Source organism: Equus przewalskii, chromosome 6 (assembly GCF_037783145.1).
Source record: "Equus przewalskii isolate Varuska chromosome 6, EquPr2, whole genome shotgun sequence".
Taxonomy (NCBI): Eukaryota; Metazoa; Chordata; class Mammalia; order Perissodactyla; family Equidae; genus Equus; species Equus przewalskii.
Genome location: NC_091836.1, coordinates 3,684,344 through 3,706,788, shown reverse-complemented (window position 1 = coordinate 3,706,788; position 22,445 = coordinate 3,684,344). Strand labels below are relative to the sequence as shown.

The following is a 22,445-nucleotide window of genomic DNA, read 5'->3' as shown; positions in this document are numbered from 1 at the left end:
AAAGTGACCGCCCGGGCTCGAGGGCGCCAGGGAGGTGGCATAGACAAACGGCGGGAGGTCGGAACCTGGGTGGGGTGTGTCGGGGGAGCAGCCCGATCTGCCTGACCTCGCTGGCCGGCCCCCTTTGACGCAGAGCGGGTGGTCCGGCCCCACAGGGCGGCCGTGTTGGAAGGCAGCTTCAGCAGGCTCGTTCCATCCTTCTGCCTCAGCGTGAGACCACCTCCCAGCCTCTGAAAGCACCCCCAAAACAAGCATTCGAACCACAGGCGAGCGGACAGCCAACGTACTGAGTTCTTGTTCAACGTGGCGACACATGCCAACGTGGGAAGTGGTCGCCTTAAGACGGGCCGCCCTCCCAAAATGATGCACGCGTGGCATGTAGGCAGCATCCAAAACGGCAGCTGGTGCGATGACCTGGTGCGTCCTGGCTGGGCACAGATACGGAACCGCCCATCAGGAGATGTAGCATGACCGGCTTTGGAAGAAACAGTTGGCCAGTTAGCCTGCCCTTTAAGGGCTATGCATCCGCCTCCCAGGTGATGTTGGCTGCTCCCCCCCCACCCCTTCGCAGGCCCTGGGCCCAGTCATAGGCATCTTTTGTCCAGAAATACAACACGGTCACTTTCTGAGTATCTGAGCATCAGAACTGTGGAATTCTGGAGAAAACCCTGGGGATTTTGGACGCAGCCTCTCCCCCTCTCTCTGCCTCCCCGCCTCTCCCTCTCCCTTCCTCTCTCTCTCTCTTTCCGCTCTCTTTCTCTCTGTGTGTCTCTCTCACTCTTGCAAACCTTCGGAGATGCACGCTCCCACCTTCTGCTCCCTCCCTGAGGAAAGGCAAACCCTTGAGAGTCCCACTTTAACCCCAAAGAAAAACCAAGCCCCCAATAAAATCCATTTAGACTTCTAACCACCAGCCCCCAGCTCACTCCCCAACATAGATGATCATTGAGGGCAGAGGCCAGCCTGTTTGGGGTCACCTTTTACCCGTTCTTGTCCCTCACTTGCCTTCTCTGAACTCCCGATGAAGTCCAGGGCCTAGTCGGCAAGAGGACTTCAGATGCAACCCGAGGGGATTTACTTCTCCTGTCTCCTTTTGAATCCAGTGTGAGAGCTGCCAGCTCTACCCTCAGGGAAGACCCCAAAAGATGGAGGAGAGGGGTCTCCCAGGCCCTCCAGCAAAGCTGGGTCCCAGCAAATTGGAACTGAGGGGTAGCTGAGGGTCTCTGAAGAGCACTTGGACTTTGGGGCAGGATAGCCTAGTGGTGAGAGCACAGACCCTAGGCTCTGGCAAACTCAGATTCCAACCCTGCCTCAGCCCCTCCCTGAGTGTGTGACCTCAGGCTAGTCACTTGATTGCTTTAATTCCCATTTCCTCATCTGAACAGTAAGGATGTCAGTGTGCCTGGCTCACAGAGGAGGCAGGAGGATTCCGTCAAGCTAATTAGTGCTCATGAAGTGCCCTGTGTAGTGCATGGCACGTAAGAAATCGCCAGTGGTTTTGTCGTAGAACAGGGAAGTAAAGAGTTGAAGGAAATGATCTGGGCAAGTCACTTCCCTTCTTCGGGGACCTCAGTTTCCCCGTTATGTACCTCACAGATCCGCTGTTGCAATAAGATGGCTTATGGGAAACTGCTTTCAAAAGAGTCATGGGGCAGAAGCTAAAATTCGTTTGCTCAGATGTCCTTTTTCTCTGGTGCTTTTCGGAGCCCATCTCATAATCGCATTGTCTCCCGGCTCCAACCCCATTCCCGTGAGATGGATGGTTTCCCCAGAGCTGCATCTCTCATCTTATCCCCGTTGCTCCCCTAGGAAATTCTGCAGCCACCGTATCAGAAGGAGGCCAAAAAAGGGCCCAGCTTGGGTGCTAAGCTGCCCTTGCAGATAATCACCAGCCCACTGGAAGCCGGGGGCCACCTGGCGTGCTCTGCCGGGAAAGTTACAAATATTTACATTGTTGCCGGAGCAGCCGGTCCCGAGACTTAATGATTGCGAGAAATCCCCACCCCCACCTACCTCTTCCTTCCATTCAAAGTCTCCAGCTTCTGCTGACCCTGGATTGTCCAAGGGGGTGGGGCTTTCAGACTTGCCCTTCCCCCCAAATTTATCTCTGGGATCCAAAGGGCCAGAGTCAAAACCCAGCCTGTGTTTTTTAACGCTGCCGGCAGCTTTACTTCCAGAACTCCACCGGGAAAGAGGATCAGCTTACATGCTCCCTGGCTGTTCATTTTCGTTTTTCTCTCTTTAAAATTGTAAGCCTTTAAGGTGTGAGTGAGCGGCTAAAGATGCTGCCTTTACCACGTGGTCCAGCCACATAGCATTATTGAACCACGATGCACAGGACCCAGTTAGATAGTGTGCTGCATGGGGCCGGCCCGGTGGTGCAGTGGTTAAGTTCACACGCTCCACTTCTCAGTGGCCCGGAGTTCGCCGGTTCGGATCCTGGGTGCAGACAGGGCACCGCTTGGCAAGCCGTGCTGTGGTAGGTGTCCCACATATAAAGTAGAGGAAGAAAGGCACGAATATGAGCACAGGGCCAGTCTTCTTCAGCAAAAAGAGGAGGATTGGCGGCAGATATTAGCTCAGGGCTAATCTTCCTCAAGAAAAAAAAAAGAGAGATAGTGTGCTGCCCACCCCATGTCACGAGAACGTGCCAGGAGAGCTCGGAGCAAGCTGGAGACATGGGGAAGACCTTTCCACCTTCAAGGGGACTTGAGATGTGGTTGGAGTTTGGGAGGAGGCACGAGGGGGCTGGGATTCTTGAGTGCCTGGTCTCGAGTGCCGAGCTCAGAAACTGGGACCCTGTGTCCCATACCAGCGGGAAGTCTAGACTGCCCCAGTTTCCAGGTGTTCTTCAGAATCCTTGATCTGCGACCCACCTCCAGGCCTTTTCAGATCAGATCCGTAGCATGGCATTTTATGGGACAAATTGTGTTTAAAATGAAATTGGTGGCATCTAAGCCATAGAATGGGTGGTTGTGGCCTTGAAGTGTTCCCCTGACCTCCTGGCCCTCCTCCCAAAATAGATACAAATATTGGGGCTTGGAACCCCCCTCACCTCCCGTGTGTCCAGAAATACTTCCCTGGGGTGTGTTGGCAAGCTACCCAGTGTTTGTTGATCGCACCGGGCCACATCTCCCCCCTACCCGGTCTCCAAGGCCTCTGACTTGATTCTGGGGGTCGGTGATGGCAGATGAAGACCCAGCCTTTCTCCTCATCCCAGCCTCATCCTGAGGGGAGAGGGGGCTCCCGGGGTTGGGGGGGAGGCAGGCTTTCCTGGGTTCGGGCGTGGCGGGCGGCCGGGAGGGGGCGTTCTGCAGGAACACTGAGCTCTCGACACCTCTCGCCTGCTGCCTGCCTGACAGTCTTTGCATCGCTGTTTCCTCTGTTTTTTTGGGGGGGAGGAGGGAGGCGGTGAGGGAATATTAGATTACACCTCGTCATTTGGAAAGCCCCGCGTCTCCGGCGGCCCGCAGCGAGCCGGGGGCAGAGAGGGGAGTCAGTCGATTGGCAAGACGTCTATTTTCTGCTAGAACCAAAAAAAAAAAAAAAAAGTGGGGAGAGAGAGAGGTTACCAAAAAAATTTTAGAATCACGAATAGCTATCGTGTAGCAAAATGTCCAGTTCAAAAAATGCCAACAACATGCCGAGGCCGCTGGTCAGCCCGTGGGCCGGGGGTCCAGCCAGGTCCCTCCCGGCCTTGCACGCTATTCTGATGGCGGAGGGAGCTGGTGGGGGGAGAGAGGGGAGGCAGGATGGCGGAGACGGGGAGAGGGGAAGGAGCATGCACAAAGCAGGCTGGGGGTGGTACCCACCGTCCCCGGGCCGCAGGCTGGGGCTCAGCAGAGGGGCTGAGGGTACGGGCTGTGGAATTCGGCCTCGGACCCCCCCCCCTCCCTTCCCCTGACAGGTGTAATCTAAGCTTAAGTAGACCCGTGGAGGCTGCAGAATGGGGCGTCTCTCCCCCGCCCTCCCCATCCGCATCGTTTTGGAGTGCGAGGGAGCCCCTCAGCGGCCTCTCGCACCCCAAAACGCCCAGCTGAACCCCCTCACCCCCACCCCCTCGGAGCCGCGGCTTGCTGAATCATTGAGATGCGTCACACTGTTAAGTTCCTTACCTAAAGCTTCAGCCAGATCACCTCACTTTTGAGTTTCTCCCTCCCCCCTCCCCCACCCTCCTCCCCCCAACCACCACCTTCCCCCCACACCCCCCCCCCACCTTTCGGTTTTTGAGTTTCTGCCTCTTTCTGCCTGGGGAAAGGGTCGTCTCCCGGTTGCTTTGACGGTTTTTGAGTTGTTTTTTTCCATGTGAATCGGGGTTTGAAGCGACCCACCCCCCCGCCCCCCACAAACCCGCCACTCCCCTCCCCCCGCCCCGCACCGCGCACCCTCCTGACCCCGTCACCCACGCGGGTCCCCCTCCCGCTGGGACCCCCCGGCTACTCGGTGAGGAGAAGAGCTGGAAACGGAAGCCAGCTGGAGCATGCTGAGGACCAAGGCTGGTGTGGTCCCCTTATAACCCGCCTGGACCCTCCATTCAGGTCGGTAATTGGGGGCGGGGGTCCCGCGGGGCCACGCCGTCCCGTGGGCTCCGCGCCCACCTTACTTTCTAACCCGCACCTCAAGCTTGCAGCCGGGGGTGGAAAGATGACGCGGGTGGGTGTCAGTACCATACTGGGCAGAACACAGCGTCAGCCGCCCGCCCTGCCAGCTGGGAGGGTGCCCAGAGGCCCTATGAGACCTCCCGGGGAGGGAGGGGGTTCTGAGCCACCCAGCGCCAATGGGCACGATTCTCCCCAAACTCGTGGCAAACCAGCCCTCTTCCTACAGCACCCCCTTCGAGACGAACGGGGTGGGTGAGAAAGCAAGTGGGCAAAGCGTCTTAGGAAACAGCCTTTATGGCTATTGGCAGATCCCTTTAACTGATGGCTGCCGGCCATGTTGTGGATCGTAAGCACTAAAATTACTGTGGTTGATAAATGCCCTCCCACATCGAACTGACTTATAATTCCTGTGCAGAAGGCTGCTACATATTCAAGACGCATGCCTTGTCTTTCCTTCTGAAAAAAGTTAGAGAGACCTTCCAAGGGATGTTCCTTCCTAAGGGGAGATATTCAAAGATAAGATTTTAAGATCAGATGCAAACGGGGTCTTTTGGGCGAGACGTTTGAGCCTCACAGAGGAACAAATTGGGTTCGCATCTAACCTTTGAATCCTAAAGCTGGCTCTTGATGTTCCAACAACCCCTTTCAGTATGAGCCTTTTACTGATGGCTTCTGGACATTTATCATGATGGCTGCTGGGTGTTATTTAATTGGTGGTTACTGGGCATTACTCAGTTGATAGGTGGGTATAGCCAATGGGCACTGTCCTCATTGGTGTCCCAAGAGGGTAAGGACACACAAGTTTGAAAGAACCACATGCCAAGAAGGGACACCAGCCTATAATTCTTGCTACTTATGGTAGTGAAAGAAGGCTCAGTTTATCTGAGATGCGGGAACCAGGCATGCCCGCCTTTGAGCTCTGGCCCCACCACTTCCGTTCTCTGTGTCTTCCTGTCCCCGCCCTGAGCCTCCGCTCCCCCATCCACAAAGTAGGCAGAAGAACAGTCGCCTCTCCAAGTCGGGAGTGATAGAGCGAGTTGAGGATTCCATACAAATTCTTAGTCTTTCCTTTATTATTATCTTTTTTATTTCTCATTCATTCCCAGACTCCCTCAAGGTGTAGCATTTCCTTGACCTTTCCCCCGCCCTGGGAGGCCAGAAGGGAACTTCACTGGCCTCATGCCCAGGCTGAGCATCGCTCATTCAGCCAGATCGGCTCCCCCCACCCACCCACCCCCGCCCGGAGAGCTTTTCTATGGGATGCTGAGGCCCCGAGGAGTTTTGCCTTTGCTCTGCGATGAGAGTGTCTGGACCTCTTTCTGTTCAGCCCTGAGCGAGGGGCAGGGTGTCACTGAGATGTGGCCGCGAGGGGCTCCAGTGGGGCCGGGTCGGTTTGTTCCAAAGCTTCTTTCTCCGCGAGTGTCTCACCTCTGTGGCCGCCTCGAACCCTCCACGGAGGGTCTTGGGTGCAGGGTGAGGAGGCCAGACCCTGTGTTCTGCCGGGGGTGGGGGGGGCACCTCCCTGGGGAAGCCACAGCCCGCCTCCTTTCAGACCCCGATTTTCAGCCCCACAGCCATTCCATGTTTTGTTCGGTTTTGTTTTTTTCTTCTTGCTTTTGGGCCTTTTTCTTTCCGAGGGATTTTTTTTTTCCGTTCGGTTGGTTTGGGGATAATTTTTTTTTTTTTTTCCCTCCGCTCTCTTCTTTCATTTGTTTCTCCTGGTTTTGTTTTGGACCTCGACGCCCGCCCGCTTTCTGTCCTCGATTAATTAGCTCCCCCACGCTCATCCCCCATCGTGTTCCGTTTCCATGACAACGCCGCATCCAGGCATCCCACTCATGCCTCGCTGTGGATGCCGGCGGCTGGCCTGGACCGCGTCTGTCCGCTGGCTGGCCGGACCCCATTCTCCCCCCGACGCCCCCCAACCCTCCGCCCGGCCCTGCCAGAAAGCCGCCCCCCATCTCAGCGGCCGGCCCCGCCCCTCGCCCCCAGTCTGTCTGCATGGCCCTCTGTCTCCCCACCCCCGCTCCCGCTCCTCCCTCTCTGCCATCCCTTCCACTTCCTCATCCCGTCTCCAGTGTGACTCTGGACTTTTCGTGGGGCTTCCTTTTCCGAAGGGCTGCTGGCTCCTTGGCCCTCCTCCTGCCCCCAAGGAGCTCCCCCTTCTCTTGGCCTCCAGCCGGGGTTCAGGGAGCAGGGCCTTCCAGCTGGGAACCCAGGCTGGAAGAGAGGGAACTAGCTGCCTCCCTTTATTACACCCCTGGAGCCCCCTCCTCTGTAGGGCAGGCCAGAGCCCCCCTATACGCACCCCCTCAGGGGTCCGGCTGCACCCCAAGACCGTGTGAGACAAGTCGAGATGCTGGACGTCCCTTGGTGGCCTGGTTGAGCCTCCCCGGGGCTCCGGCTGTCATCTCTGCAGTTGGAGGCAGGGCTCCTTGACCCACCCCAAGCTGAGGACCAGCCACCCCACGTGGCTCCTCGAAGCCAGGGACCAGCTCTTTCTGGCTGGCAGGATTTTAGGTTCACCCGAGTCCCCCTGCCCCCCCCCCCCTGACGGCCATGACACATCTCTCAGTGGGCAGCAACGCCTTTTAGAAGTCCCTAAGCATCCACCCCTCTCCTTTCCCACCCCGAAACCCGTCCAGCTTCTGAAAACGGAGCCCCCGGAATGCATCCTGCTGCCTTCACGGTCCGTGAGATCCGGGCCGGAAGGCTGCACCCGCTTCCCGCTGGGAATCGCATAGGACATGTCCCCCTGTTCCCTCACCATTCAAGTTCATCCCCCCATTGACTCCTCTTCTTCTTAATAATATCCTGTTTATTATTCTGCCAGGGCTGCGATGTGACAATGTGACATGTCGCATTGGGTCACATCCGCTAGAATTAACATGCAGCGTTGAAGTGGGCCCCCTCCCCCCTCCGGCTTTCTCTGTCTCTGTCCCTCTCTCTCTCTCTCTGTCTCTCCATTCCTGTTCTCTCTCTGTCTCTCGGCTCTTCTCTGGTCCCCACACGAGTGTGCATTCAAGGCCCCCGAGATCCAGGTCTCTTGACATCGTCCCCCTCTCTGTCCTCCTTCTGCTTGTCTCTCTCTCTCTCTCTCTCTCTCTCTCTCTCTCTCTCTCTCTCTTCTCTCGACCAACCTATTTTGCATGCTGTTTGTGAGTCTGAGAGCTGCATCTATCAATGGAACCTTGTCAGATCCGACAGAAGCTTTTAGAAGGGTTTCTAGACCCCAAAACCACAAAAATTTCATTAGAGTTTCTCATCTTTTCCTTGAGGGCCCTCGGGAAGTGGGGGTGGGGCCCCCGAGTCACCAGAGGGCATCTCGGCCCCCTCCCGGTCCCAGCTGGGCCCACGACCTTCCTCGCTCCCCATCCGACCTTCTCAGAGACCCCCCCCCACCCCCCGCCACTTGGCGGCTGGAACTTTCTAGAACTCCCTGTTTGGGAGCGCAGGCCGGGGGGGGGGGGTTGCTGCTCCCCGAAACCACGTCTTTGCAGCAAAGATGAGAAACGACTGATAAATTTTTGTGTTCGTAACTGTGCTGTGACCAGCTCCTCTGGTCTCTGAAACCCTGTTGCTATGGAATAATGCTTTATGTCTCTTATATATCGATATATCTCTCTCTATATTGTTTGTGAAGTACCTTCCTTTGAAGTTTTGGTTTCTTTGTGTTGGAATTTGGTTTTTTAATTTGGTTTGTTTGTTTTCTTTTCATTTGGAAGAAAAAAAAAAATTTCAACCGGGGGGAAAGAAAGAGCCCTGTTTATATTTAAATTGTTTTCCACTTTTTTTTTTCCTTTTTTTCTTTCTTTCCTTCTTTCTTTCTTCCTGCTCTCTTTCTTTTCTCCTCTGCCTCCCGTCTCCCCTGCCACCCCACCCCCCACCGCGACCCCGCGCATCTCCCCCCCCCCCGCACCCGCCACCCCCGCCCCCCAGTCCGCCGTGTGGCTCCCCGATTCTCCATCTTGCCCGTGAGCCACGAGATCATGCCAGGTGGCAACGTGAACATCACCTGCGTGGCCGTGGGCTCGCCCATGCCCTACGTCAAGTGGATGCAGGGGGCCGAGGACCTGACGCCCGAAGATGACATGCCCGTGGGCCGCAATGTGCTGGAACTCACCGACGTCAAGGACTCCGCCAACTACACCTGCGTGGCCATGTCCAGCCTGGGCGTCATCGAGGCGGTGGCCCAGATCACAGTGAAATGTGAGCAGCGCCCACCGGACACGGGGGAGGCGGGTGGTGCCCAAACCTCAGGCCCGGGTGGGGGGGTTACGGGTGGAAAACCTCTGAGTTACCGATTTGGCTCGGTCATTCGTGGCTGTGAAGGGGACAATTTTGGAAAAAAATATTTATTGGGTATAAATTATTCGGGACCCTGAGGAATGAGACCTGGTCTCACTCTGGGGAGGTCACTGTCCAAAGTGGGAGACGGCCACACAGCCATGGTACAGGCTGATTCAAGCGGTGATGGGGACCACATAATGTCATTCGGACCCCAGAGTAAAGGTCCCACCTGCCAGGGAAGTTAGGGAAAGACTAAAAAGTTGAACAAGAACGAGAAAATAAATGGGGAGCAGTCTGTTCAAAAACAAAGAGATAGGGAGGGTGGTGGGGGGCCAGGATGTGGGGGACCAGACTCCAGATTCTCCTGATGTCTCGAGTGTGTGGTGAGATTCAGAGGAAGGTGTCCCCAAGTATTTTTTACGCTTTAAAACAGAGGCCAGCAAACTACAGCCCGCGGACTGAACCCGGCCCCCCACTTGTTTTTATAAATAAAGTTTTATTGACACACGCCACTTTGTTCACACCTTGTCTGTAGCTACTTTTGGGCTACAGTGGCAGAGCTGAGTGGTCTCGAAGGTGTCACCGTCGGCTGGGTTGTTGGGCATTTTGCTGAGGGATTGAACTCCTCCTGGCGGATGCTTCTAGGGCCTGGGAATGCAGCTGTAAATAAAACTCGGTTCCTGTTGTCGGGGGAGAACAGGCAAAAAACGAGATAACCTCAGGTGGTGGTAAGAACTGGGCAAAGGTGCCTCTAGCCAGAGAGGTGAGGGAGGCTGGAGCCGGCCACTTGGTTATGTGGGGGCAGAGCCTGCCAGGTGCAGGGAACAGCAAGCGTGGATGGGGAACAGACAGACGTGAGCCACAGAAAGCGCTGTAGACCAGGGACCACCAGTGTTTCTTTCAAACGTAAGTATCTTTCTTAAAAAGCTAATATTTTGTTAAAAAATAAATATGTTCGGCTTGACGGGCCACCTTGTCTCTGCTGCAGCTACTCAACCCTGCCACTGTAATGCAAAAGCAGCCATCGGCAATACGTAAGCGTGGCCGTGTTCCGATAAAACTTTGTTTATAAAAACAGATGGCGGCCCTCACGCTGTAGTTTGCCGACCCCTGCTATAGAGGATGCGATGGGGGTCATTAGGCCCCTGGTCACCGCTGAGGAAGTGAAGGCTCAGAGAGGGCAGTTGCATGGCTGAAAGTCACACAGCCTTCACGGTCTGCAGCCAACGTGCCTGATGTCGCTCTGCGTCCCGCCCACAGCTCTCCCCAAAGCCCCCGGGACTCCGGTGGTGACCGAGAACACAGCCACTAGCATCACCATCACGTGGGACTCGGGCAACCCGGACCCAGTGTCCTACTACGTCATCGAGTATAAATCGAAAAGCCAGGACGGGCCGTACCAGATCAAGGAGGACATCACCACGACCCGCTACAGCATCGGCGGGCTGAGCCCCAACTCGGAGTATGAGATCTGGGTGTCAGCCGTCAACTCCATCGGCCAGGGGCCCCCCAGCGAGTCGGTGGTCACCCGCACGGGCGAGCAGGCCCCAGCCAGCGCCCCCCGCAACGTGCAGGCCCGCATGCTGAGCGCCACCACCATGATCATCCAGTGGGAGGAGCCCGTGGAGCCCAACGGCCTGATCCGCGGCTACCGTATCTACTACACCATGGAGCCCGAGCACCCCGTGGGCAACTGGCAGAAGCACAACGTGGACGACAGCCTGCTGACCACCGTGGGCAGCCTGCTGGAGGACGAGACCTACACGGTGCGCGTGCTGGCCTTCACCTCGGTGGGCGACGGGCCCCTCTCGGACCCCATCCAGGTCAAGACACAGCAGGGAGGTGAGCGGTCGGCGGGGGGGCGTGACTTCCGCAGGGGACAGCGGGATTTGGGGCCGTCCTTCCGGAGGGCAGGGGGTGGTGGGGCAAAGATGCGTCTCCGAGCGCAAGGGTGCGTCTCCGTGCACCTGGATGCCTCTCCTCGCCCGCAGCTGGCGGTCTTGCCTGGAAGCTGCAAAGTGGCTCCCGTGTCCCGCAAGGGGCTTTTGGAGATTTTCCTGCCAGCGTTTTGAAGCAGGAAGTTGTCTCAGAAAAACCCAAATTTCTGCTTCTCTTGGAAAATCGGGTTTGGCAAGCCCCACGGGGCTGCCTCCTGACGTCAGAGAGATCCCCGCAGCTGCGTCCGAGGTGAGGGGGCGGTTTCCTCTTGCCTCCCTGTTCTCTCTTCCTTACTCTGCCCCCGTCAGCATCTGAGTTTGAGGACCCGTGTCCGCTGCTGTCCTTGGAGAGACCCACGCTGCCTGTTTTATAATAAGAAGTGGGAAGCGCATCGCCCCAAGGCGGTGGGCCGGTCTCCCGCCCGCTCCAGTTGAAGCGCTGGGGGTGGGGTGGGGCCCCAGCTCTGTGCGGGTTTCTGGTCCCTCCCTTATGGGGTCAGGCTTCCAGAACCTCAAATCCTGGGAGACTCAGGCCGCTGTCCAAGCAAAGCAACGAGAGGGTTGGGACCCGGCGGCTGCAGAGCGGGGACAGCATAGAAATCCACGTTTCAAAATATTGTCCGCACAATTTCTCTGTCGGTTAATTTGGGGGGTGAGGAGGCTGCTGGGGTGACTCGAAAGGGGAATTTTTAATCATTTTTGCACCGGAAGCAGAGAGGGTGGGGTATGGAGGGGGACAGCTAACATCAGGGGTGATGGGTGGGTCCCCGGGAAAGTAAGAGAAATCAGAAGAGTGGAGAACATTCCAGAAGCATCTGGAGAGGAACAGCCTTTCCTCCAGGGTGGCGCTCAGCTTTTCATGAGCCTCTTTTCGGGAGAACGGGGTCCTCTGGAGGGTGGGGACCCCTCCCCGGCCTCCCCCCATGGCCGTCCCTCTGCCTCGCCCCCCCCAGTGCCCGGCCAGCCCATGAACTTCCGGGCGGAGGCCAAGTCGGAGACGAGCATCGGGCTGTCGTGGAGCCCCCCGCGCCAGGAGAGCATCATCAAGTATGAGCTGCTCTTCCGCGAGGGCGACCACGGCCGAGAGGTACCGGGCGGCGGGGGGACACGGGGGGCTGGGTGGGTCCACGTGTCCACTGACCCCACGCCTGATGTCTCTTCCCCCCCCACCCCCGGCCCTGTGCACCTCGACCTCCTCTGCTGTCCCCTCTCCGCCTCCGCGTCTGTCTACCCCCTTCTCTCGGCCCCACTTTCTCTGCTCTCCGGTGTCTCACTGTCTCTCTGTCTCTGTCATTCGTTGGTGTCGCTGTCTCTGTGTCTCTCTGTTTCTCTTGCTCTGTCTCTGTGTCTCTCTATCTCTCTGTCTCTGTCTCTCATCTCTCTTTCTGTGTCTCTGTCTCTGTTGCTCTCTCTGTGTCTCTCTTTCTCTGTCTCTGTCTCTATTTCTCTGTCTCTCTTTGTCTCTCTCATCTCTCTGTGTCTTTGTGTCTCTATCTCTGTCACTGTGTCTCTGTCTCAATCTCTTTTTGTGTCTCTGTCTATCTCTTTCTCTCTCTATCTGTATTTCTCTTTGTATCTCTCCATCTCTCATCTCTCTGTCTCTCTCTTATCTCTGTGTATCTTTCTGTGTCTCTATGTCCGTCTGTCACTCTGTATCTCTGTCTCTACCTCTCTCTGTGTCTCTGTCTCTCTCATCTCTCTGTCTCTCTGTGTCTATCTCTCTGTCTCTGTCTCTCATCTCTCTGTATCTTTCTGTGTCTCTATCTCTGTCTCTCTGTCTCTATCTCTCTCTGTCCCTATTTCTCTATGTCTCTATCTCTCTGTCTCCTTGTATCTCTATCTCTTTCTATCTCTGTCTCTCTGTGTCTCACTCTTTGTCTCTGTCTCAATGTCTCTCTATCTCTCTTTGTGTCTCTATCTCTGTGTCTCTGTCTCTGTCTCTCTGTCTCCCTTTCTATCTCTCTATCTCTATCTCCCTCTCTTTCTCTGTGTCTCTCTCTGTCTCTGCCTCTCCCCGCGCCCCCCCAGGTCGGGAGGACCTTCGACCCGGCCACGGCCTTCGTGGTGGACGACCTCAAGCCCAACACGGAGTACTCGTTCCGCCTGGCGGCGCGCTCGCCGCAGGGCCTGGGCGCCTTCACCTCGGCGGTGCGCCAGCGCACACTGCAGTCCAGTAGGTGTCTCGCGGACGCGCCCTTCCCCGCGGGGGCCCCTCCGCCGCACGGCTGTCCCCTGAGCGCACTGACCCCACAGAGATGGCACAAGCAGCAGGGGGGCGCCTCTGGCCCACCCCACCCGGCCCCTTGACCTCGGACACATCCGCCCAGGCCGTGCCTCAGTTTCCCCCCAGTGCAGCGAGGGCTCGCCTGTGGGGCTCCCGCAGCTCCGGTTTCTCCGTCTCCCGGGCCTGGAGCCCTGGGGGACGAGCCGCGGCCGGTTTGTGCCTCGTTCGGTTGCTGAGGGCGCCGGGTCCCTCCTCCTCCCGCCCCGGATTCAGGGCTCGTGGCTGGGCCACGTCGCGCCCATGGCACAGGCGTCCGAAGGGCTGCGTGAGGCCGTCACCGCTCGCGCCCCGTCGTTCCCAGAGAGAGCAGGGGGCACGGAGATGAAGCCCCGTCCCCAGATGGCCCTTCCTCCCCTGAGACAGGGTCCCCCATTGCCGGGGGCGGGGGGTGGAGGAGTCAGAGCTGACGCCAGGTTTGGGGGGCAGCGCAGGCCCCACGACAGGGCGCTCGAATTCCTGAGTTCTTCGCTGTGCCCGCCCGGCCTCCCTGTCACAGACGAGTCACCTCGTGGCCCGGACACCGCAGCCGGCAGCTGGCTCTGCGCCCCCCTCCCTGCAGGCTGAGGGCCTAGGCATCCCCTCCCCCTGCTGCATCCTTCTTCTCCGCTCAGCCCGGCGTGGCCTCGGCCGTCGTGGCCCCTGCCACCAGGCCCTCCTCCCTGCCCCCCTCTCAGTCAGTCACAGCGTGGCCATCCCAGGCCTCGTTCCGGAAACCACTTTGCTGTTCCAACCTCAAGCCCCCCGCCAGGTGTGCGTGCACAGGGGGTCACGGGTCAGTCGAGAGTGACAGCGACTCGGGTCGGGGCGTCTGAGCCGCTGAGATCAAGGGCCTCGGAGACACGGCACCCCCACCCCCCCGCCACCCCGGCCCCTTTCCCCCCTCCCCGCTCCCCTGAGTCGAGCCGAGGCGTCCGGGCGTGCTTGTGTGCGAGGCGATCAGTGAGGGTGTCCTGTGGCTTGGGCGGCCACGTGAGAGAGACCGGCACGGGTGTCGCCAAGGTGAGTACGCGCTGGTCTCAAGCAGGTTCACAAAGACGGCCCACCCTGCGTGCCCCCCCCCCCCGCTCCCACCCCGTGGGCCCACCGCTCTGGGCTGCACGGACAGTCCAGAGGCCAAATTCAGCCCCCTGAACGCTCCATCCCTCTGTCAAGAGGTGCTCCTGCCCGCTAATGGGGAGCCACATGCCACGCATCCGTATCTCTGTCCACACCGCCCCCCCCACCGCCGAGATGCCACGCAGGTTGGGCCGGATTGTGAAGGAGGCGGCCTCCAGGGTCGTCGAGAAGGTGGCTTTGGCCCAGCCACACGGACCTCCGGGGCGGCCCAGGACAGGGCGTTGGGGAGAAGGGACTCCCCACTTCTCGCCCCGAGACGGGTGGGGCCCAAGAGGACTGGGAGCCGAGACTCAGGGCCAGGCGTTTCTCCCGGGGGCTGTGGGCGTCCTAGGCTGAACACAAGGGTAGGTGGAGGCCAGACCACTCAGCCGTGGGTCTCCCCGGACGCCGTCCCACCTTCCCGCCTCGCCGGCGCCACTCCAGAACTGCAGCGTGCCCACCCTGGGCGTCCCGAGACCCACCCAGAGCTCGGTCTGGCCTCGTAGCTCAGCCTTCCTCCCGCCTCTCCCTCCCTCGTAAGAAAGTCTTATAAGTTAGCAGTTGAAGCGTGGAAGGTAGGTAACCAGACTGGGAGTTTTCTGGAAGGTGTCTTTCTTTCTTTTATTATGGTTTTTCTCATCATCATCGCCATCACTGTCGTTTCTTGTTTTATTACGATTTTGGTTTTGTTTTCCTCCCCCTTTCTCAGCGAATCCATTCCTCCCGGCTCATTCCTCGGTTGGTTTTTCCTGCCTGACCCCGCCCCCCTCAACCCTGGGCACTTTTGGTTGGGGTGGCTGGTCAAGAAATGAGGGAGGGCGCCCCAAGGGTCTAGTTTGGGTATTTCACTGTAAGGGGGCCAGAGGGTCATTCGAGTTGAAGTGAGCCATCACAGTGGCCCCTGGGGTCTCATTGCCCAGTGTCTTTGAGGACAGGGCCTCTGATGCATCCGGGTCCCAGACCCCGGTACGGGGTGTTCATGTGCTGAGTACTCAATAAATACACACTCCATGAACCAATGAGGCTGGCGTGATGGTATGGGCTGTGTGTGCCGGCGACCTCTCTGGGCCTCCCTCCAGGCGAGGCAGATGCTAGAGTCAGGGCCAGTTGAGGGAGCGTGGCTCCAGCCGTCCTCAGCTGGCCCGAGCTGAGAAAGCCTGAGCTCCCAGCCTCAAGGCGAGGCAGCCTGTGGACCACAGCTGAGCTGGGGGTCCCATCCTGGCTTTGCCACCACGTGCCCCCCAGGCAGGCAGCTTGGCGTCTCTGGGCCTCCGTTGCCTCGTCTGTAAAATGAGAGGTGATGTCTGGAAAGCACCCAGGATGATGGGGCCTGGCACCCAGTAGGTACACAACCAGGGTGAATAGGAAACCAGGCCAGCGGACTTTGAAACTGGTCCCCCCCCCGTAGCATGGGGTGGAGGGGGCAGACTTCCGCCACCTAGGGGGCCCATGAGAATTAAACAAGGCGCCATCAGTGGGACGCATTTTTGAGGCTGAAAAGAGCTTAGGGCTTAGGGCACGCAGAAGATGCGTAGAACGTGAGGGTTATCGACAGTGAGGCCCTTAGCGTGGGGCCTGGCCCCTCGTGCTCGGCACCTGGAGACCATGATGCTTAGTCCAGGAAGCTCCTAGCTTAATATACGGGAACTGTCACTGTCGTTCAACACTGCCTGGCACACAGTAGGCGCTCCATAAATGCAGCTGCGGTTTTAAATCTAAACATGGATTGGCACAGTGTTGGGCACATAGTTAGCACTCTAAGAACAGAAGCTTCTAGTAGTCTGTAACAAGCTTAACCTGCAGCCAGGCGCACAGTAGGTACCCAAACATGAGGGCTACAATTCTTGTTCTGCAAAGCTCTGGGCACAATGCCTGGCATACAGTAAGTGCTTAATAATGGCACTGTCTTTAAGGAGGTTGGCCTGGCGCTAGGCACATACTGTCAGTCTGAAAGGGCCTGGCACGGTTTGGGGGACACAGTTTTTGCTCGAAACATGGCATTATTATCTGCAAAGCCCTTGGCACCATGTGTGCAGACAGCAGGTGCGCAATAAGAACTATTACCATTTTCACATAAGGCCCTTGGCATGGTGCCTAGCATACAGTAAGTGCTTAATATGTGGGGACTACTCCTGTTATCCAGTCATATCAGCAGCTGGCATACAGTAGGTGCTTACTATGTGGGGACTGGTACTGTTACCTGATAAAGTCCTTAGCATAGTGCCTAGCACACAGTAGGTGTTTACTATGTGGGGACTAGTACTGTTACACAACAATGTCCTTCGCACAGTGCCTGGCACACAGTAGGTGCTTATTATGCAGGGACTATTAATGTTATGTGATAACATCCTTAGCACGGTGCCTGATACACAGTAGGTGCTTACTATGTGGGGACTAGTACTGTTACCTGATAAAGTCCTTAGCATGGTGCCTAGCACACAGTAGGTGTTTACTATTTGGGGACTACTACTGTTACCCAATAAGGTCCTTGGCACAGTGCTTGGCACACAGTGGGTGCTTACTATGCAGCAACTATTACTGTTATGTGATAATGTCCTTAGGACAGTGCCCGGCACACAGTAGATGCTTACTATGCGGGGACTATTACTGTTACCTGATAATGTCCTTAGCACGGTGCCTGGCACACAGTAGGTGCCGCATAAATGACAGCTACTATTTTTATCTGCCTAGCCCATAGTAGGTGTTCCATAAAGGAGACTTGCCGTTGATTTGTAATGGGCTGTGTGGTGCCAGCTGCACAGTAGGGGCTCAGAACAGAACTGTGATCTATAAGGATCTAGGCACACAGTAGGTACTGAATATGGGCTGTGTTATCTGTTAAGCCCTGAGCCTAGTACCAACACAGTAGGTGTCCAATCTACAGGCACTTTTATTTACTCTATTTATTTTATTACTCTATACAGCCTTTGGCATGCTTACTGGCACGCAGTAGGTGTTCAGGGCATGAGCATTATTTTCTTTGCAAGTGAGGCTAAGAGTGTGGTCCTGGTTGGAGTAAGCCATCGGGCGGCCTCCGAGGTCCCTGGTAGGACAGATGTGCAGTAAATAGATGCTCTTACTGTTGACCTCTGAAGCTCTTAGAGCTGTGCCTAGCACACAGTAGGTGCCTGATAAATGGGGCTTTTACTGCTGTTCCCCTGGCACACAGTAGATGCTCAGTAAATAAACGTGTTTACTATTTGTTATCCTATGAAGCTCTGACTGCTGTACCTGGCACACAGTAGGTGCCCAATTAATAGAGCTTTTGCTTTTCTGCTGGCACAATGCCTGGCACACAGTAGGTGTAATAAATATTTTATTGTTATTCTGTGAAGTCCTTGGCCTGGTACTTGGCACATAGTAGGGATTCACTAAGTAGAATTTTTTTTTTTTGAGAAAGATTAGCCCTGAGCTAACATGCGTGCCCATCTTCCTCTACTTTGTACGTGGGACGACTGCCTCAGCATGGCGTGCCAAGTGGGGCCATGTCCGCACCCGGGATCTGAACCGGAGAACCCCAGGCCCATGAAGCAGAAAGTGTGCACTTAACCGCTGCACCACCGGGCCGGCCCCTAAGTAGATTTTTTTAAACTGTTATTCTATGAAGCCCTTGGCACCATGCCTGGCACACAGTAGGTGCTTACTATGTGGGTACTAGTACTCTTATCTGATAATAATCTTAGCAGGGTACCTGGCACATAGTAGGTGCTTACTATGCAGGGACTATTAATGTTATGTGATAATGTTCTTAGCACAGTGCCTGGTACACAGTAGGTACTTACTATGCGGAGACTAGTACTGTTCCCTGATAATTTCCTTGGCACAGTGCTTGGCACACAGTAGGCGCTTACTATGTGGGGACGAGTACTGTTAACCTGGTAATTTCCTTGGCACAGTGCCTGGCACACAGTAGGTGCTTACTATATGGGGACTATTAATGTTAAGTGATAATGTCCTTAGGACAGTGCCTGGCACACAGTAGGTACTTATTATGTGGGGACTAGTACTGTTACCTTATAAAGTCCTTAACAGATGCCTGGCATGCAGTAGGTGCAGCATAAATGACAACTGCTATTACAGTGCCCAGCCCACAGTAGGTGTTCCATAAGGCAGACTTGCTGTTGATCTGTAATGGGCTGTGTGGTACCAGCTGCATAGTAGTGGCTAAGAACAGAACTGTGATCTATAAGGATCTAGGCACACAGTAGGTGCTAAATGTGGGCTGTGTTATCTGTTAAGCCCTGAGCCTAGTACCAACACAGTAGGTGTCCAATCTACAGGCACTTTATTTATTCTATTTATTTTATTACTCTGTGCAACCTTTGGCATGCTTACTGGCACACAGTAGGTGTTCAGGGCATGAGCATTATTTTCTTTGCAAATGAGGCCAAGAGGGTGGTCCTAGTTGGAGTAAGCCATCGGGCGGCCTCTGAGGTCCCTGGTAGGACAGGTGTGCAGTAAATAGATGATCTTACTGTTGACCTCTGAAGCTCTTAAAGCTGTGCCTAGCACACAGTAGGTGCCTGATAAATGGGGCTTTTACTGCTGTTCCCCTGGCACACAGTAGATGCTCGGTAAATAAACGTGTTTACTATTATCCTCTGAAGCTCTGACTGGTGTGCCTGGCACACAGTAGGTGTGCAATAAATGGAACTTTTGCTATTCCTCTGGCACAATGCCTAGCACACAGTAGGTGTATAATAAATATTTTACTGTTATTCTGTGAAGTCCTTGGCCTGGTACGTGGCACATAGTAGGGATTCACTAAGTAGAATTTTTTAAACTGTTATTCTATGAAGCCCTTGGCACCGTGCCTGGCACATAGTAGGTGCCCAGCAAATGGGGCTTTGATTGCTATTCCACTTGGCACAGTGCCTGGCACACAGTAGGTGTTCAATGAATAAGTATGTTTACTGTCATTCTATTCCTGGTGCTATGTCTGGCACACAGTAGGTGTTCGATAAATAAGGATGTTTACTATTATTCTGTGAAGCCCTTGGCACCATGCTTGGCACATAGTAGGTGCCCAATAAATAGGACTTTTACTTTATTCCTCTTGGCACCATGTCTGGCACATAATAGGTCCCCAGTAAATGGGACTTTTATTGCTCTTCCACTTAGCATCATGCCTGGCACATAGTAGGTGCCCAGTAAACGGGGCTTTAATTACTCTCCCACTTGGCACTATGCCTGGTGCATAGTAGTTGCCCAATAAATGAGACTTTTATTGCTCTCCCACTTGGCAAAGTGCCTGGCACATAGTAGGTGCCAAGTAAATGGAGCTTTTATTGCTCTTCCTCTTGGCACCTTGCCCAGCACATAGGAAGTGTTCAATAAATAAGTATATTTACTGTCATTTTATTCTTGGTGCTATGTCTGACACACAGTGGGTGTTCAATAAATAAGGATGTTTACTATTATTTTATGGAGCCCTTGGCACCGTGCATGACACACAGTAGGTGTTCAATAAGTATGTTTATTGTTATTCTACGAAGCGCTTGGCACATAGTAGGTGCCCAATAAATGAGACTTTTATTGCTATTCCTCTTGGCACTGTGTCTGGCAAATAGTAGGTCCTCAGTAAATGGGACTTTTATTGCTCTTCCACTTGGCACTGTGCCTGGCACATAGTAGGTGCCCAGTAAATGGGGCTTTTATTGCTCCCCCATTTAGCCCCGTGCCTGGCGCATAGTAGGTGCCCAGTCAACAGGGCTTTTCTTGCTCTCCCACTTGGCCCTGTGCCTGGCGCATAGTAGGTGCCCAATAAGTGAGACTTTTATTGCTCTTCCACTTGGCACTGTGCCTGGCACATAGTAGGTGCCCAGTAAATGGGGCTTTTATTGCTCCCCCATTTAGCCCCGTGCCTGGTGCATAGTAGGTGCCCAGTCAACAGGGCTTTTCTTGCTCTCCCACTTGGCCCTGTGCCCGGCGCATAGTAGGTGCCCAGTAAACGGGGCTTTTATTGCTCTTCCACTTGGCCCTGTGCCTGGCGCATAGTAGGTGCCCAGTAAACGGGGCTTTTATTGCTCTTCCACTTGGCCCCGTGCCTGGCACATAGTAGGTACCCAGTAAATGGGGCTTTTCTTGCTCTCCCACTTGGCACGGTGCGTGGCACACCCGTGTGAGCTTCATGAGGACTGCGGCTGCCCTCCACCTAAGACCTACTGTGTGCCAGGCGGGTGCAGCCCCACGCAGCGAGCGCAGCGTTCTTGGCCAGCCCTCCCGGCCCCCGCCCGCCCACCCGCCCGCCCATCCCACCTTCGGTTGCCACCCGCTTCTTTTGGGTTCGACTTCTCTTTGGTTTGGTTCTGTTTTGTTTGTTATCATCTTCTTTTTTATTTTCTCTTTCCCATCTTTTGTTTCCCCGTCCCCCCCCTCGCCCATCCCGCCTCCCTCCCCCGCCCCCACGTTCTCCCCCCTCCCATAGAACCGTCAGCCCCCCCTCAAGACGTTAAATGTGTCAGCACGCGCTCCACGGCCATTTTGGTAAGTTGGCGCCCGCCACCGCCGGACACGCACAACGGGGCCCTGGTGAGCTATAGCGTCCGCTACCGACCGCTCGGCTCGGAGGACCCACAGCCCAAGGAGGTGAACGGCATCCCCCCGACCACCACTCAGATCCTGCTGGAGGCGCTGGACAAGTGGACCACGTACCGCATCACTACTGTCGCGCACACAGAGGTGGGACCAGGGCCCGAGAGCTCGCCCGTGGTCATCCGCACCGACGAGGACGGTAAGCACCGGGGACCCCGCGGGCCCCAGCCTGGACCCCCGCCTCGGAGCCCCCCGTGTCTGGAGAACCGGGCTGGCTGGTGGTCACCAGGGAGAGGCCCCTGTCACGAGCGGGGGACATGAGGCGAGCAGCGTCCACCCGTCCTCGATCTTGGAATTCTCCGTCCTCCAGCTGCTGGGTGGCATTTTCTCCTGGGGCCTTGTGCCTGGAGAGCTAAGCTGGCAGCCCCGTGTGGAAACCGTGGAAACGGGGTGTCCGAAACGGCCGGCAGCATTGGCAGCAAAATTAGGCCCTGACCCCAGACGCCTTAGCTTTGGGACGATGGCACAAGCCAGGAGCTGTGGCTCCTTCACTTGGAGTCCGGCACGCTAGGGAGCGGGCAGACCGTGGCGTGCAGTGGTGGGACAGCCCGCTCTCCTGGGGGATGATGGGTGGGGACCCGTCTGTAGGGTCGGCCACTTCCCGTGGTGTAAATGTTGTCGCAGTGGCCGATTTTGGATCTGGAGAGTTTTCACCGGCTAAGTTGAGTTGGTGGCCCTGGTCTGGAGTCACGCGGTAGAAGCTGAGGGCGTGGGGTTGGGGATGAAGCGAGCCGCTTGCCCCCTCAAATCGCAGCCCCTTGGTTTGTGGAACCCGGTTTGCCTTCCAAGCCATCGGCCTGGAAGGTTCGGTCAGCAGCCCCGAGTTATGTCCTAAGCAGAGGGACGGACAGACGCAGCTCTTCGTGCCAGACAAGGGGTTGGGGGTGGACGGAGAGGGCTCTGTTCTGGGGGCTGCCAGAGGAAGATCCCCAGGGCCTAGTGGCCTGGCTGCACCCTGGGGCATAGAGCATGCAGCTTTTTTCTCTCGCTAACCCGGTGCAGAAGCAACTCTGGGCCTCAGTTTCCCCATCTGTAGATGAGACTGAGTCCCTGCTTGGCAGGGATGCTGGCAGGATGGAGACGCTGTGGGATGTGGGCGCTTACAGCGGGGCGTGCACGGCCCGTTCGCGTCCTGCGCGCGCCCCGGGCGGGTGGCTTAGTCCCTGGGGAGCCTGGGCTGTGAGCGGGGCGCACCGGCAGGGCCCCGGGGTGGGGCAGGAAGGAGGCGCGCCCTCGCGGCCGGCGTGCGCGCTCAGAGCGGCCCCTCGGCACCCCCAGCACCGGGCGCGCTGCCCGGGGCGGGACCGGGACCGGGCGCCCCAGTAACGGCGCCGCCGGCCTCCCCTCCCTCCCTCCCCCGCCAGTGCCCAGCGCGCCGCCGCGGAAGGTGGAGGCGGAGGCGCTCAACGCCACGGCCATCCGCGTGCTGTGGCGCTCGCCCGCGCCCGGCCGCCAGCACGGCCAGATCCGCGGCTACCAGGTCCACTACGTGCGCATGGAGGGCGCCGAGGCCCGCGGGCCGCCGCGCATCAAGGACATCATGCTGGCCGATGCCCAGGTGGGCGGGGCGCGGGCGGCCGGGCGGGCAGGTGCACGTGCGCGTGCGCACACGGGGCTCCGGGTGGGCGGCGCCCTGCGCTCCGG

The 22,445-nt window shown here is 56.7% G+C and overlaps 1 protein-coding gene across 1 annotated transcript in view; it reads left to right on the top strand.

The window, feature by feature from the left end:
* Positions 1 to 22,445, top strand: part of PTPRS (protein tyrosine phosphatase receptor type S) — a 96,056-nt gene that overhangs the window by 53,154 nt on the left and 20,457 nt on the right. Inside the window, exons 7-12 of the mRNA XM_070624721.1 lie at positions 8,541 to 8,810; positions 10,152 to 10,733; positions 11,782 to 11,915; positions 12,857 to 13,001; positions 20,635 to 20,940; positions 22,166 to 22,359. Of these exons, the coding sequence (XP_070480822.1) occupies positions 8,541 to 8,810; positions 10,152 to 10,733; positions 11,782 to 11,915; positions 12,857 to 13,001; positions 20,635 to 20,940; positions 22,166 to 22,359 (1,631 nt within the window). The remainder of the gene's footprint in view (positions 1 to 8,540; positions 8,811 to 10,151; positions 10,734 to 11,781; positions 11,916 to 12,856; positions 13,002 to 20,634; positions 20,941 to 22,165; positions 22,360 to 22,445) is intronic.